The 16980-nt window shown below is 47.9% G+C and overlaps 1 protein-coding gene across 1 annotated transcript in view; it reads left to right on the top strand.

The window, feature by feature from the left end:
- Window positions 1-280: 280 nt before the first annotated feature.
- LOC126546225 (annulin-like) overlaps window positions 281-16980 on the top strand; it is a 74702-nt gene continuing 58002 nt past the window's right edge. The window contains exons 1-2 of the mRNA XM_055062173.2: window positions 281-1122; window positions 3311-3580. Coding sequence (XP_054918148.2) covers window positions 3484-3580 — 97 coding nt within the window. The 5' untranslated portion in view covers window positions 281-1122; window positions 3311-3483. The remainder of the gene's footprint in view (window positions 1123-3310; window positions 3581-16980) is intronic.

Below are 16980 nucleotides of genomic sequence, written 5' to 3'. Positions count from 1 at the left end.
TGGCCTTTTCGCTAAATGCGCGCTTTGTGCGCACGGCATCAGGGACCAATGAGGGAAGGGGGAATGTAGGGGTGGTGCGGCATAGTAGGAAAGCTAAGACACCAGCCACATTGACCGCGACACTATGCGAATAATGCGTCGCAGGAACAGAAATCGATAGAGAAGAAGCACGGTGTTAACAAGTTCGCTACCCCGCACGAGAGAAATGGATAAAAGGATAAAAAAAAAATGTAAGTAATGTAAGGTATGTTATAGGCTGGTGTTAGTGACAAATAAATCCTATAATTTCTATTTTTCATAATAATATTCTGGGGCCGAATTCATGAAGCTTTTCGGTTCGTAAGTGCTGTTTGCCAATTGGTTGGCCGCCTTCGATCGCTAATAATACGTCTGACATGATGGTTGAATGGCATTTGCTCTTACAAAGAGTTACAGCGTAAAAAAGCTTTTTTGAATACGGGGCCCTAGTGCCCTTTTGGTAAAGCGGTTGCGGCGACATAAAACCACAATTCAACAAGCACTGCGTAGAGGTGGTGAAGTTTTTTTTTTTTTTGCAGGTTGTTCTTCCTTTTTTAGTATATAGGAAGCTTCCGCTCAGTCCCTGCCCAGTCCCGACTACTTTTTTTTTAGATTCGCCTCCGATTTTGATTGCCTCGAGAAGTGTGCACCATAAAAATTGTTCTTAGACGGGAAAGAAAATTAAAGCTGATGAGAGGGCAATAAAGGCGCCCATACACAGCGTTCAGCATTTAACTTCATATCACGGCAGCCAAGGAGATGAGCTCCGAACTGCGCTGGGAGCTGTGAACGGTGCCCGTCGGTTGGCGGTTCGTTAGCGTCTTCAGAACGGACTGGGCACGCGCGACGTGGAAGAAGACGACGGACCTTCACCGCGTGTGCGCGCGCTGTCGCGCGCTCTCGGTCCAAAAGAACCAGTGCGGCGGCGGGGGCGGCGGAGTCACGCGCCCAGCGGTTCCGAAGGACCACGGTCCCAGCCCAGGTCGTCCGCGACATGTAGCGGCACCGAAGGGGTCCAGCAGCTTTCCATCCAGCGTCCAACCCGGTCCCCGATGACGAGCCATCAGCAGCAGAGTCCGAGTACCACCGCACTGTCCTAACAGAGTGAGCGCACACTAGGTCCAGGTCGGACACTGGACAAGGGCACCGTCTTGCAGCACGGCGCTAAACGCGACGGGGACAGAGCTGTACATATGTAACATGTAAAGAATCACGGATGGAAAGGCAACATTAGGCGAAGCCGATAGCCCTTCAGTGCATGCATGGCCTAGCGATCTCATTGGCACAATTGTAGCTTCCACAAAAGGGAATGAAGGGGCTCCCTGAAGGGGCTCTGTGAAGCCACAGTGGTGGCCCAACACGTGACCTCTTGCGTCGAGTTCGCGGAGCAAAAATCGAGATTTGTTGAGATGCTTGGTTCCCATTAGCTGTGCCAGTAGTTTTTATTCGGTGCGCGCTTGTTCAGCTGCCCTGCCGGGGCTCTGCCTGCAGAGCGGGATCACTAAAACCAACCGCGCACTTTGACGTGCGATCACGTGTTGGGCCACCACTGGCCCAGCAGATTTAGGCTTCAATCGCGTTGCGATATGCTCCTTCCTCATTTTTCCTTTCTCCGTGATTTTGTCTGCTGACCGGAAAGTTGGCAGAAATTAGCCGGCGGTTTCGTCCTTACTAGCTGGATGCAACCATGTGATCACATGCATGCATGCTCTTAACTCCAGACGCCACCTGAGTCGTCTGAGTGGTGTACGTATACTGCCGTGAATCAGCAGCGCAGCGCAAACGTGTGCAAAAAAAGTAATAATAATAAAAAAGACGTGTGAGCATTTTGGTCAAAATCTATGCATTGAACATGTACATGTTGTACGAATGACCAGCGAATGCGGCGGGTGAATGGCAAACATCTCTTGGCAACGAAAGTCGTTGCGAATGCGGCCTCTGGGCCTATATTCACAAAAATGTTCTTACGCTAGAACTGGTCGTAAAGAGTTGATGCCCGCTGAGAATAGTAGCGGACTGGGCGAGTTGGTTGTGCTATGAGTATGGTAGTGCAATACGAGTACAAGGAAGGAAACAGGATGGACGTTTCCTTGTCCTTTCTTGTCCTCATCTTGTCTTGCACTGCCCTACCCATAATGAATCATTGCCTACTAGCATGGTTGTCAGTTATAAAGTTGGTTTTAGTTCATTAAAAAAAAAAAGCCCGTTGAATGAGGGACAAGCTAAAGGAGGAAAATGGCGCACGTGTCCTGTTTTCCTCCTTTACATTGCCAAGTTCTACGCGCCTTTTACAATATGAACTAGTGCCATCCAATGATAATGGTGGACATATTATTAGCGAAAGTGGCCGTTAAATTGCAAACAGCACTTACGAACGGAAAGCGTTCTGAATTTGGCTACTGGGACCGTATTCACAAAAAGTTGTATAACGCTGGAATTGTTCGCAAGAGCGAATTCCAGTCAATCCTGATACTGTACATAAAATTAGCGAATGGGGTCAGCTAATGGCAAACAGCACTTAGTAACGAAGAGCTTTGCCTAAACGTCCCCGAATTCCTGTTTAGTTCGGCTTCACTTCGCGCCTCGAAAGGCGATGTTGAAGGGGTACATCACGTTAGCGTTTTGTCATTCATCTTAAGCTTTTTCACCGCCTGTAATCTTCTTGTTCCTTGTTTTTTACTAATCGCTGACATGGTCCAATGAAAATGTAATCGGTTATATCGTTTCATTTTTTTTTTCCTGTCTTTTTTTCTTACAAGTAGGCGCTTGGAAGCTGCAATCGTTTGATGTGTAGAGACAATGTCGCCAGTTTCATTAGACTGTTTGTGAAAAACTAGCATTTATTGGGCGAACTACCTTTGTGGCAAGGTCTAGTAGTTCAACGGCACACACTTACCGATGGTACCCAGGATTCGATCATCCTTGAGGCAGAGCAAGCTTTTTTTTTTTTTTTTTGATACACACTTAGGTAAAACACTGACTCCGCGTTACACAACACGGTACGATACGCTAGTTTTGATACGAGTTAGGTTCAGGATGAAACTCTGAACCAATATTTTAACGTTGACCGCAAAAGCGAAAGGACGCGGTATCCCATTAGTGAGGAGGGTGCGCGCATCTGGCAGCAGAATGTGCAAACCCTTCACTTCCGCTCAGTTTCAAGATCGTACCGGCGGGCCCTTGACACCATTAACATTACGGCATGCGCCACGCCAATTTCGCGCCATTGCTTTGTGGGCGTGCGGCGCGGAGTGAAACGCGGCGATTCTAACGGACGAGCCTGGTGGCGCAGCTTGCTTCAAGGAGGACTACGGCAGCGGCGGCAGCGGCGGCGGCGGAGAGGAGGCGGACCGGCATCCGCCCTGGTCGGGCCCAGTCGGAGGGCGCTCGGCGACGACTGCGGCCAAGTCTGCATCCAGCGCCAAGAGGAGCGCCAGTCCGGCCGAGCACCGCCGCAGGGGAGCCATGGGTAACGTCCTCTCCTGCTTCCACGGCTCGTTTTCGCCGAGCGAGGCCGAGACCGAGCACAAGTTGCTCCCAGTAGCACCCCAGCCACCGGCAGGTGAGTGAATTTCTACACAGAGGACCTTCCCAACTACATGCCCCTCCCCGTTTTTCTTTTTTTTGACAGCAGCGTCTCCCGATTTTAGCTTGTACGTGCAAGTTCTCAGGCGAGTCTCACTGGGCCAGGATAACTGCTCCACTGGACTTTTCGGTTTCGTAGCTGCCTACGCTAAGAGAGCACGAAAAAAGGCGAGGAGACAGTGGCAATATTGTTCTCGTGGTCAACTGCGCCTCTCTGTCCTTGTCTTTTACTGCGCTCTTCTTGTTATCGCTGAACAGTTTGTTCGGGAGACGTCATAAGTCGATGTCCATCCTGATGTCCCTGATGATGTATTTTGCAGCCGCAGCATAGGCAGAAGCGATACGGAAGTTGTCATCGAATGATGTGGCTCTCCACACACTCGCCTTTCGTGACCGTGATAATGTGGTCACAGTCACTTCATTTTCGCACAGGGTGCAGCCCGCTGTAATTCGCAGTGGTGACGTAAATGGTAATTTCGTTAGTAAGCTGTTTAGGCTGCACAGACTGTTCGACGGCAGCCAAGAGAGTACTCACGGACAGACGCGCGACAGCGCCCTGTATGGCTGTTTGCTCTTCTGTTCGTCTTAGCGCCTTTTGATGTTCGGTGTTTGCTGCCACCTTGCATCTTTATACATACATATTCGCATAGCACATTGTACTATAGTGTAATAACAAACATTATAGCTCACTTTGGCGTGGCAACCATGAATTATGTAGCCATGGTGAACTTTCTCATGGTTATCATTAGTCTAGAGGTTACGAAAACAACCCGAGAACTTCGTTGCATGTCTGGCATGCGAGAATACACACACACAGAAAAAGAAAAAATTCACTGAAGAGTCGTATGACGGGCACCAGTGACCTATGAAACAATGTCTGCGACGCACATCTGAAGGCATGTACGTGGCGCTTACCTAATTAGCTGTAGAAAGCGCGCGTAGAAAAAAATAAGCTCTACAAAGAACCCGTGAACTAAAGCAATTCACGGGGTTGAACGAATTTTGGCACACGCTCTGCTTTCCGCAGTTAACTTTGACATCTCAAAATAATTTTTTTTCTTCTCGTCCGTGTGCGAATGGCACTACCACTTATGTAAGACCCGCAGACATGACACGATATTCATTTGTGCTTCACCTTACGGGGTACATGGGGCCGAAAAGGACGTAAAATTGTGTGTATTTCACTTCCCCAACGAACAACGATTGGCAGCTTCCGCCTGCCCAGATTTCACCTGCACTGCATGGCACGACGTCTGTTGGGGAAAGCGAGCTTGGCTAGTGTTGTGTGGGACGCGCGTCATGATCGTGCGTTGGCAGACAGCACAACACAAATGGCCTCTATCAATTTTTCTTTTTTAAAAAATCATTTCTCCCGCCGGCGTAGCGTCTTCCTTAAAAAGGACCGCGTTCATGCAACTTCAGTTCTTCGCAATCACAAACATGTCAGCGCTTTCCTTTTATCGAGTTGTTGCCGAAATGGGTTGGGAACGTCGTTTGTTACAAGCACAAACAGCTATATCAGAAATGGCGCTAGAAGTGTCTCTAACAGTTTAACGCGAACAATTTGATGCAAACTTACGTGTCGAAGATGTGTCTTCCAAGCAAATGTATACATATAAAAAACACTACTAAATGTCTTCAGAATGGCCCATTCTTACTTTTGAAGAGTGGCTGCTCGTTAGTAATGTTTAGTTCAGAAATGTTTTCAGGCCCATTATGCGCACTGTTCAAGCGAAGGCTTTAAGCAACTCCCGTAGGCAACGCAATAAATGTGATGCTGCGTTTTCTTTCTTTCTTTCTTTCTTTTTGATAGCGCATTATTAGCGGCGACGGACGTAAGCAATTGCACAATTATCGCCGGTAAACACGCTAATCAGCTGAAGTTCACCGATAAAACGTTTAATTCATAGCGTTAGGGAACATATTACAACTGATAAATTGAAGCCAGATAATGCTAACGTCGCATGAGCTTACTAGTAATCTGAGACTATTATTATTTTCTAGACACCTGCCCCGAAAAGTAGCGCGAAATACATAGGCGCTACTTGTAGTTTTTCAGACAACGCGGAAGAAAGGCTTTTGAGAAAATTGTTACATGGAAAACCAATGTATGTTGCTCCACATTTGAGGAGGCATATCGAAACTAGTCCTAGCATATTTATAAACTGGCGCTTCCTGTAGTTTATAAACTCTTTACTTCAAGTGCTACGTTTGTTTTGTAGTATTTATTTGAATCCGAAATTTTTACAAGGTCGAACTTCTTTTTCTGTTAGGTATCGCGCATAGTAGTCTAGTTTGTTGCAAAAATTAACCGATGGTCTCGTCGGAGCCTTTGAGTTTGGGACCTTAGTTTGTATTTTAGGCAATGTCTCTTTACAAATTATTTCACTCACTTGAATTTATTCAATAAATATTGGTCTCAGCCTAAAATAAAATGTACGTGCCTTCAACAGTCATTGGTATTAATTAAAAGGTGAGTTCATCGCCCTTAGTAACTAATGAGCTTATTATTGCCCATTGCAAAATTCCTCATGTAAGCTGCTGCCAATGATCGGCCCCCACACCTTACTTATCATGTATAAAGCGTGTGATCTGACTTAACTGCACAGTGTTTAAATATCACTCATGACATCTTGGCCTCGTCGTTTCAGAGCGCTTCAGCAGTGCTACGGAGGTTGTGTGAGGCAACGACTAAGCTTTATTACGAGACAAAGTCGGCTCCAATATGCGTAATCGAGTCTGACCATCACTGCTAGACCTCACTTAACCTCAATGTACAGCTTGATGGCTGTATTTCAAGAATTTGCATCGCCGCTGGAACTCTGTGAACTGACCAGTCAAAGGGTACACTGAATTCTTCGCTGAAACATCCAGTAGCCTTACGATGAAAGGTTACTCAGTTCATCTTTATCATCCTCCACTCTGAACAATCGAGCCTAATAATAACGCAGGCAAGATATCACATGAGCGATATACGAAGGGAGAGAACAATCGGCCTTGAATGAAACTTAAATGTAATCGTAAATGTCTGGTCCTGATATACGAAGGGAGGTTAGCCCCACAGATCGCCCCAGAAGCTTCGTATAGACCACTCCACACTCTGCGAATACGTTTCGTCGTAGTGCACGCAGCGCCAGTTCGTTGTCCGGGGGCACCAGTTTTCTCTCCCGTGGGTTACCAACAAACTGGCGAGCATAATGGGAGAACGCCGACGTCACTAAAATGTCAACGACGCTGGACACACGGAGTGGTAAAAGGAGCGCCTGCCCTCTTTGCCGCTCAACAGGAAAAGCGCACAGACCCCTACAGTTCTCCTGTTCGGCCCGCGTGTGTTGTCGAAGCTAACAAACGCGCACGACCGGAAGGAATTCGTGGACAATAGCCGCCCCTTTCAGAGGGGAGTCGCGCGGGAGTGAACTTACACCATTGGTAACAGCAGAAACAACGAGAAATGCCCACCGTGATGCAGTGAAGCAACGCGCTAGGGTCGCAGAAGAGTGTTGTCTCAAGTGACGCTGTTTCAGAATGCGGGATTCGCTTTCGCGCTGCGGTGAGTACCTGAAAGCTTCGACGATTGGCCGCTGCCGCCGCAGTCAGCAAAACCTGTGCCACTTATGATTTATATTGTGACGGAAGTTCAACATGCTCGCACGTTTGCGGACGCGTACCGAAGTCGCCTTACCATCATCAATGGGTCCAGACGGCGGCCGGTGCCTGTGGCGTCTCTGAAGATTGAGTGCAGAATGCAGTGGTCCCTGAACTTTACTACTTTAGGCTATGCACAGTTGTGTGAGAGAGGTCCAACGATAGAAAGGTTTGAAGATGCGTGCATATTATGACGAAACTATTTTCTTGTACCTTTCACTATCGGGGAGAATAAATGAAAGGAAGAAACCCCTCGAAGTATATAGACATAAATGCGCATTATTGTTTGCGTAGGTACCAGCTATACCTGCTGGGACGCGACTCCAATCTGCAGCCTGCTTTTTTGATTGCTCATCACTTTTTTCGACGCCAGACGTTCCCCGTTGTAATGCAAGAATTGCGAAAATTATGAATAACTTAAATGGAGAGCCTTGGTACATCGTGTGCTAGTGCGAATTTACAATATTTGTTACGTGCACTTAGTGGTGCCAAACACATTTAGTTGAAGCGTCATTGCATCACTGTCGTTAGTTGCGTTGGCGCCTGTGATCGACTTGGTTTTACCACCTTTAACACCGTGAGAAATTTTGGCTATCGACCAATTGACCGTTTTGCTATTGCTATGACCAGACGTCCTGCCGCAATGTTACGGTAGTTGTACGACATTCTGTTGCTAAAGGCAAAGCCGTAAGTTCAACTCTTGCCCTGGAGGCAACATTTCAACACGGACAAAACTTAGAAGCGCCTTAGCGCTGAGGTTTCCTTGCATAACGACCGTTGAAGCCAATCGAGAGTCATTGCTAATGCGTCTGTCACAGCGCAATATGCGGTTTTTGGGACCTGTATGCTTTAAAAAATATATAAATACAACTAATTCAAAACTGCGTGCGGAATTCCGCTAAGCTGCGCATTTCGAAAGTAGAGGAAGTTGGCGGCGACCTTGATGATCGCGGTGAGAGCGATACAAACAAGTCGCCATGGATGCACGCGAGCCAGACGCGACGCCGCGTGCTGCTTTCACACGTGGGCAGTGCGCAGGCACGACTCACGTGAGCGCGAAATCCCTTTCTCGGTTCCTTTGTTCCGTGACGGATGCAGCGCGGGTCGGTACATGCGTAATGGTCTGCCGCGCTGGCCTACGGCGCTAGGATTACGCGAGTCGCGTCGGGGCTCGGGCCTGACAGGGAAGCGTCTCTTGCGGGCGAAGGATTTACGATGACTTGCCTCATCATCAGTCGCAAGAAAAAAAAAAAAAAAGAAAGCACGTCAAGACACGTTCATGCCAGCGATTTCTCGGTTCCAGGCAATCGTTGGCGCAATTCACGCTGGACATCTCTTACCACGCAATTATTACGGGAATGATTGAATAAAGTGTTTATTGATTGAAAAAGAAGGTCCTCGCCCGTCCTACGTGGATGGTCTTCTTATTCCAGAAAACCTCTGGTGCTTGCTGCCTTTCGCCCGATTGGCCAGTATTAAATTCCTGATCATCCAGGCTCCTGCCAGTGAGCAGCTCCTCCCACATTTCAACGAGGTCGTTTTCGGTTCTTGTGGCTGGTTCTGTTTGTTCTTCGCTCGTTTGAGGCTGGTCTAGTTCTTGAGCTTCAGACGAGGGGTGTTCTGCTGCGCTTTCATCTTTATCTGTTTGACTCGCGGTGCGAGTCTTGCGTGGACATTCGATGATGAGGTGCGCAGGAGTGTCGGGTACGTTGCACTGAGGGTACTGAAATTGCGTCCAGTAGATGCGATGCATAATGATTCCATGTCATTATCATCATCATGAGCCTATTTTATGTCCACTGCAAGACGAAGGCCTCTCCCTGCGATCTCCAATTACCCCTACCATGCGCCAACCGATTCCAGCTAACGCCTGCGAATTTCTTAATTACATCACCCCACCTTGTCTTCTGCCGTCCTCGATTGCGCTTCCTTCTTTTGGCACCCATTCTGTAACCCTAATGGTCCACCGGTTATCTAACCTACGCATTACATGACCTGCCCAGCTCCATTTCTTTCTCTTAATGCTAATTAGAATATCGGCTATCCCTGTTTGCTTTCTGATCCACATCGCTTTCTTTCTGTCGCTTAACGATATGCCCAACATTCTTTGTTCCATCGCCCTTTGCACGCTCCTTAACTTGTTTTCGAGCTTCTTTGTCAGTCTCCAAGTTTCTGCCCCATATGTCAGCATCGGTAGAATGCATTGATTGTACACCTTTCTTTTTAATGATAACGGTAAGCTTACAATCAGGATCTGACAATGTCTGCTGAATGCGCTCCAACCCATTTTTATTCTTCTGTAAATTTCCTGCTCATGATCAGGGTCCCATGTGAGCAATTTACCTAGGTAAACGTACTCCTTCACAGACTCTCGAAGCTGACTGGCGGCCCTGAACTATTGTTCCCTTGCCAGGCTATTAACCATTATGTTTGTCTTCTGGATATTAATCTTCAACCCCGCTCTTGTACTCTCTCTGTTAAGGTCCTCAATCATTCGTTGTAGCTCGTCCCCAGTGTTGCTGAATAGAACAATGTCATCTGCAAACCGATGGTTGCTGAGATATTCACCGTTGATCCTTACTTCAAAACCTTCCCAGCTTAATAGCTTTGATTCTTCTTCCAAGCACGCAGTGAATAGCATTGGGGAGATTGTGTCTCCTTGTCTGACCCCTTTCATTATAGGCATCTTCCTACTTTTCTTGTGGAGAAATAAGGTAGCTGTGGAATCTCTGTAGGTATTTTCCAAGGTATTTAGGTAAGCGGTCTGTACTCTTTGACTGCGTAATGCCTCTATGACTACTGGTATCTCTACTGAATCAAATGCTTTTTCGTAATCTATGAAAGCCATATAGAGAGGCTTATTGTACTCTGCGGAATTCTCGATTACCTGATTAATGACGTGGATGTGATCCATTGTTGAGTATCCCTTCCTGAAGCCAGCCTGTTTCCTTGGTTGACTAAAGTCCAGTGTTGCCCTCATTCTCTTGGAGGTTATCTCGGTGAATATTTTGTATAATATTGGAAGTAAGCTAATGTACCTATAAGCTTTCAATTTTTCAACGTCTCCCTTTTTGTGGATTAGTATAATGTTAGCATTCTTCGAGTCCTCTGGCACCCTTGAGGTCGATAGACAGTTCGCATAAAGGGCTGCTAGCTGTTCAAGCATTATGTCTCCACCATTTTTGATTAACTCGACTGGTAGTCCATCTTCTCCTGCCGCTTTTCCCCGTTTCATGTCTTCCAAGGCCCTTCTAACTTCATCGCTAGTTATAGAAGGAGCCTCTGTAACCTGTTCATTACTACTTCGATTGGAGGTAACGTGGCTGCTTTGGGTACTGTACAGGTCAGTATAAAATTCTTCCGCTGCTTTTACTATATCTTCGAGATTGCTGATGCCCTTACCTTGCCTATCTTTCAGTGCATACATCTTGGTTTGTCCGATGCCTAGTTTCCTTCTCACTGTTTTCAGGCTGCGCCCATTTTTTTACTGCTTCCTCAGTCTTTCTCACGTTATAATTTCGAACATTCCTCGAACGCGTCTTTCTAGCTTATAGTGTTGTTATATGACCGATTAGGTGGTGGGTATGTCTTATGTACTCGTTGCGGCGCGGATTTGAAGTATATCAGTCTTATGCAGCGAAAGTGGATTTATTTTTTTGATAATGTGTCGGGCCCTACGGGGCGGCTTAAAGAGGCACTAAAGGCAAATATTAAGTCGAGCTAGATTGAAAGATTATGATTCTATAACGAATTCTTCATTCGTAATGAAAACAGAGCTTTTGTAAGCGAGAAAATGACCAAAATAAAAAATTGCAGTGGCTCCATCTGTTGTCGATCATGGTAAGTCTTATGTGTAACTCTTATGAATCAGCACCTCTGATTCGCAGAGAGCGGTTGTGACCCGCCACTGCGAACGGCATCGCTTTTCTGTGTTTACAACGGCTGAGGCGGCAACGTGTGGCAATCAACCACCCTGCCGGCTCCGGCAGCGGAAGCTCACGTGACCGCAACTGGTAACCTTAATCCAAGCAGAGCCGCAGAAAGACTCACGCAAGCGGAACACCTACACCCTCCAAGCAGTGCGCTTTGTATATATAGCTAAATAGAGAGTCCACAGTATCGAGGGTGGTCACATGCCGATGACGCCAAATCCAGCGCTCTGGCGCGGGCGGTTCAAATTGAGAAGCAGCAGCGGGACCTTCGACGGCAATTTCCTAGGCAAGAAATTGATATATTGACATGCAGAAAATGATGATAGACCTCTAGACCAATACTATATCGATTTAGCTGGACCTAGTGCTTTCCTTTAGTGTCCTTTTAAGATCTCTGCAGAAGTCGTCAAAATTCGTTGAGGCATCTTGTTCAGGTTACTTTTAGAGGTACCTGGGCCCGTAGTTCCAAAAAGCCTTCATGCCAGAAATTTTCGCAACAGAACATTCCAGCCAATCCTGATGCTGGACACTATAAATAAATAAATAAATAAATAAATAAATAAATAATGAATGAATGAAACTGGGCCAATGGCAAAGAGCCTCTACGAACGGAAAGCTTTGTGAATTTCGCCCTGTTTTGTTGAACTATCCGATGTTGACAACTCAAATAGTCTCAAGCACTTATTCATAAGCGTGGTTGTGCTTCTTTTTCTTCTCTTTCTCTCTCTTTCGTTGTTGCTGGCACACGCTTTACAGTACCAACTTTCAGTACTTTTACAGCAGACGATATACGCACAATTTTTGGGCGAAGCGAGCCCTTGTGGAATCAGTCTTATAGTTCGTCGGGTGATATGCGCGAATTCCCAAGGTCCTGCCATAGTACTGCATCGTGGCTCGTAGTTCGTACGCACATAGACTTATCACGTTTGTCGCGACACGTCGAAACGTAGCGCGGCGCGGGACGACGCCCCCTTTTTTCCTTAACCAGTCATAATTCAGCAAGACGAACATGATCGAGGGAAGGCGGGCGTTGTCCACCTTTCGTCGTTTGTCTTGTCCCACAGCAGCACGCGCATTTGATCCGTTGGCGTTTACGTCGGCAACCGCGCAATGGATTCCCGCGCACGCGCCGGCTTCGCGCGCTGCAGGTTCGACAGCCCGCACAACTCGTGCGCCGGTGGCGTTGTTTATGTGCGGTGGGAGCGGCGCATCCTTTGTTTTAAGCTCCGGCCGCGCACGAGCCGTTGGTCGTCGTTTGCGAAGAAGCCGTAAACCTATAGACGGCGTGACGGCGTGACATTGGAAGTGTCGGCGAGGGATTGCGCTCCCAACTTGGGGTACCGTTGCTGGTACACGCTTCAGTTCGCGAAACTTTGAGTTGCTTACGCAAGGACGGCTTGCGAAGGCACAACGACGAGGCCGTCTATCTCTTGGCATGCAGCTCGTTAAATCTCCGAGACGGTATTTCTGAAAGGTGAGCGCACTTTCAAAAAAAAAAAAAAAGAGAGAGAGAGAGAGAGAGAGAGAGAGAGAGGAGAGACTTCGCGGAATCATGAAGCATATTGTCACACTTTTTGCTAGGTTCCCGGCACCTTTATTTAATAAGAGAGCAGCTGTAGTTGCGCGATCCCGCTGTGGATGTGGTTAAGCTGAACTTCTCTTGCACGGTAAACTGTGTTCGTTTGCAAGGAAAAGCACCACATTTTATGCATACGCAATTACAACGTGGTATAACGGACTGACTGCGGCTAGATTTTGCGTGTAACATCTAACTGCGATAGCCCGTAACTGGAATTCAGGGCCCGCATTCACGAAAACGTTTGCGCGCTAGAATAGTTTGTAAGAGCAGATTCCAGCCATTCGTGATGTTGCACTTATCATTAGAGAAAGCGGCCAGCCAAAGGCAAGTAGTATTTACGCCCGAAACGCTTGTTGAATTCGGCCCTAGACTCGCAATGTTTGGTGCGCCCGTGCAACTCTAGGATGTTCAGAACAATTTCCACCGTCATCACGTGGGTGTTGTGAAATTGTGGCACTGGCTGCGCTTCGAATATCTTAAAATTAAATTACGGGGTTTTACGTGACAAAAGCACGATCTGATTATGAGGCACGCCGTAGTAGCGGACTCCGGATTAATTTTGACCACCTGGGGTTCTTTAACGTGCACCTAAATCAAAGTACACAGGTGTTTTTGTATTTCACCCCCATCGATACGCGGTCGCCGTGGCCAGGACTTGATCCCGCGACCTCGTGTTTGCTTACCAGCGCAACACCAAAGCCGCTTAGCAACCACGACGGGTACTTTGTATATTGTAATACTCGATGTCACAACGCCTCAGTTTTCAACGTTGGTGTTCTTAGGGTAATAACAAATTAATAATAAGGTTAGCTAAGAAGAGAGGATGTCGCTCACTTTGTCTTGATCAGCTTAGTTTCACCGTCCGCCGCATTGGCTGAGTGGCTATATGGAGTTGTGCTGCCAAGCACGAGGTCAATGGTTCGATTCCCGGCCAGCGGTCGCATTCCGATGGGGGCGGAATGGAAACAAAAAGAAAAGACCCACTCGTGTACCGTGCTTTGGGTGCACGTTAAAGAACCCCGTGGTTGGTCAAAATTACCCCGGAGCCCTCCACGCACTCGGCGTTCCTCATAATCCACTGCGCAGTTTCGGGACGTTAAACCCCTTAATTGAATTGGTTTAACCTAGCTTTATCAAGCCTTTTGGTTTGTTTGGTTGACCTAAGTTCGGCACATAAACCTTTGTGATACTTTCTCTAGCATTCTCAGTAAGACACGGTATTATATAGCCTTCGCTAAAAGTGTATAGAATCAACTGCGCGAGTCACCCGCGGTGGCGCTCTGAAGTGAAGGAAGTGGCGATGGCTGGCCCCTTATTCCGTGTTATTGTAAAGCAACCAAACCTCGTTTTTTTCTGTTTCTGACATTGCGGAGCTTGTGCTCGACAATGATGTGCGCCAGATTTCGGGGCGGCGTCAGATAAGGTGTCGGATGCATACGTGTCGTGAGCACTTCTGCCCGAGCCCAAAGCCGTGCTGTTTTGGGGGCATGAACAGTTCAAACAAAGCTCACTATGTGCACACGAATCGGAGAAAATGACACATTAGAGCATAAGAAACGTACGATGGCGGGACAGAATACGTGAATCTTTTGATTTGAAATAGTTGTTTTTGATTGGTCAGCCACTTTCGTTAATAACTTAAGTATCACGATTGGTGAACCTCTCTATTCATGAAACGCTATGGTGTACGGTATGCTTTATGAATAACAGCATATCTTATGAGTCCGTAAAAGGGACATTACGTCGAATGATCGATTATTGTTCTTTCACGAGAACCGTGAATTACTCTCGAATTAAACTTGGTTTATGTTAGGAAGTTAAACGTGCAAAATAAACTTTTCTGTGATTCTTCAAAAGTACAAATGTTATTACGGAATAAAACTTGCAGTTTATTAGACATGCATTATTGCGATATAAGACTAATGGTGATGAGGCCATGGTTGCGGAACTTGCTGGAGTAAAAAATAAAATGAGTTGCCACATATTGCAGCTCGAGACGATGCCAGGTTTATTTATGCACCGCGCATGTTAGAATTTCGCATATATGGACGTCTGCTTCAAGAAGGCCATTCGTAACGACCTCCTTGTCTTGAGAAAGCGCTTAGTAACGCTTCAGCGCAACTAGGTAAACATAGCGCTGCAATCACTTGCACGAGGGAGTTAGTTCCGGTATTTGTGATCCTCTATTCGTCGAAACTTGTCGTCTACCAATACGGCGACCGGCAGACGGGTTCTTGTGCAAAGAAAACTGAGCTCGCTGTAAGACTCTAGACTTCTGTTTTGCTTTTTGCCTATAGTTTTGCTGACTTGGTGCCTCTAGCGGTAACTACGACTTGCAGTGAGTGTATATGCATCTCCTCAAGTACGCTTGGAGGCCGCGGAATCCCGCGAAGGACGATGAATGGAGGTATGAGGTGGCTCACCCGCCATTCGAGTGGGCGAACAGTGCGGCACACATTTAATTTCGAAGGATTTTACGCGACCTACGTGTTCCGTAAGCCTTTTCAAATCATCCGCATTATAATGGCACGCAGCTTTGCTCACGAGTTGCATTCGTGCGGCCTGTTTTCCTGCTCCCTCACTGTTCCATCCAACGCAGTGGCTCACGAGAGGTAGGCACCCCCTTTACCTTTCCCAATAGCAGAAACTCCTCCAGACCTCTCAAAAACAATCCATTGGAGGGAATCGAGGATTGATCCCCCGTATCTTCTACCTGTTCGTTTCCTTAGCATTCGTCTATAAGCAACACGATCTTGGCCACGAATTGGGCTTTCGCTCGGCTCCGCCGCCGAGCGTTAATCGTCGTCGCCTAATCGCCCGAGCGGGGGGGGGGGGGGGGGGGGCAGCAGGCACGCGTTATTGCGCCGATGACGCGGCGGCCCGCTGGTGCGTCCCTCGTCGCGAGCCTCGCCCACCGCGCGCCGACGACGACGACGGAGGCGCGAGGTTGCGCGCCCACGTCGGCCCGCGCGCTCGCGACGAATTCTTCGCGCTTCCTGGCGCGACCGTCGGCCGCACCGTGTTCGAGCCTCGCGCAGCGGCTTCTGACGCTGCACGTGGGCGACAGAGAACCTGCAGTGAAATACAGGCGAGAAAAGTGCTTTGGCAGTGTTTGGACATTTGCTGCGTGGTTCGCCATTGTGAAATCCTCACTGCTGCCGCGCCGCCGGAAGTCGGGGGGGATCTGCGTCTCCTGCTCGCCTTGCGGGGACATATTAGCGGCGCCACATGAACGGAGCCCCGCAGTCTACTGAGCGCCGTTCCTGGCTTGCGTATATTTTTTTCATTGGAACTCCCACCTTCAGTTGTTCTTCCTGGCGCTTCATGTTTGCACGGCGAGTCGGGCGAACGACGGGCTGCCGGCTTTTCCGGTGAAAGCGCGGAGACGTGTTGGTTCTAGGAGGGAAAAATAGGCGCCGTAATGTGTGCGTATGCGTGTGTTGGAAGCGCTGGCCATTCGCGAAACTGTGAGGGGTGGTCTCAATGCACGCGTGGCGGCAGGTGGCGGACGGGTTACGCAACGCGGCTGTGTGCTTGCGCGCGAGGTTGCCCCCATCTTCTCGTCCTTACCCTCTGCGCACGTATAGCTTACGGAACACAGGCTAACCCTGCCGAAAGAAATTTCGCGGAAACGACGCCTTTTTTCCGGTTATTCTTGCTTCCGCGAGCTGTCGGCGCACGCTGTTGACTCTGCGGCGGTGGCTTAGCGTTTCTTGCAGGCGTCAGAAACAGTATTTCTACTCTTTATTTGCCGCACACGTTAAGCCACGTGACTCCTGTCTAACGCGCAACTGCTATCGCAGCCCCAATTTAAAATGATGCCTGGAATGGTTTAAAAACAAAACTGTGGGCAAGCGCTACACAAAACAATAATAAAATATAAAGAAAAATACACGCAAATAGAGCTCATAAAAAGGAGAGTTAACTGGGTGACACCAGAGAAAGAACTCCAAGGACGCGGTGCTGAACCGCAAGGTATAAGCTGTGTTCTTGTGGTTCTTTCTCTTGTTCTCTGTCATGCTGTTAAGTTCCTTTTTAACAAGATGCACATACCAACCAGACCAACTGAGCACGTCCTTAAATAACTGTGTGGTTTGAAAGGGACAGTAGTTTGAAGCAAAGCACAGGGCTGCTGGAAAAATTTAGGGTAAATGGAAATTGATGATCCGTGCGCCTCGTCATTACGCTTACAAGCCCAGTGAACCAGGGCCCGTATTTACA

The sequence above is a fragment of the Dermacentor andersoni genome, chromosome 1 (assembly GCF_023375885.2).
Source record: "Dermacentor andersoni chromosome 1, qqDerAnde1_hic_scaffold, whole genome shotgun sequence".
In the NCBI taxonomy this organism is placed as follows: Eukaryota; Metazoa; Arthropoda; class Arachnida; order Ixodida; family Ixodidae; genus Dermacentor; species Dermacentor andersoni.
The sequence above is the reverse complement of the archived record's forward strand: the minus strand, read 5'-3'. Positions and strand labels throughout refer to the sequence as shown.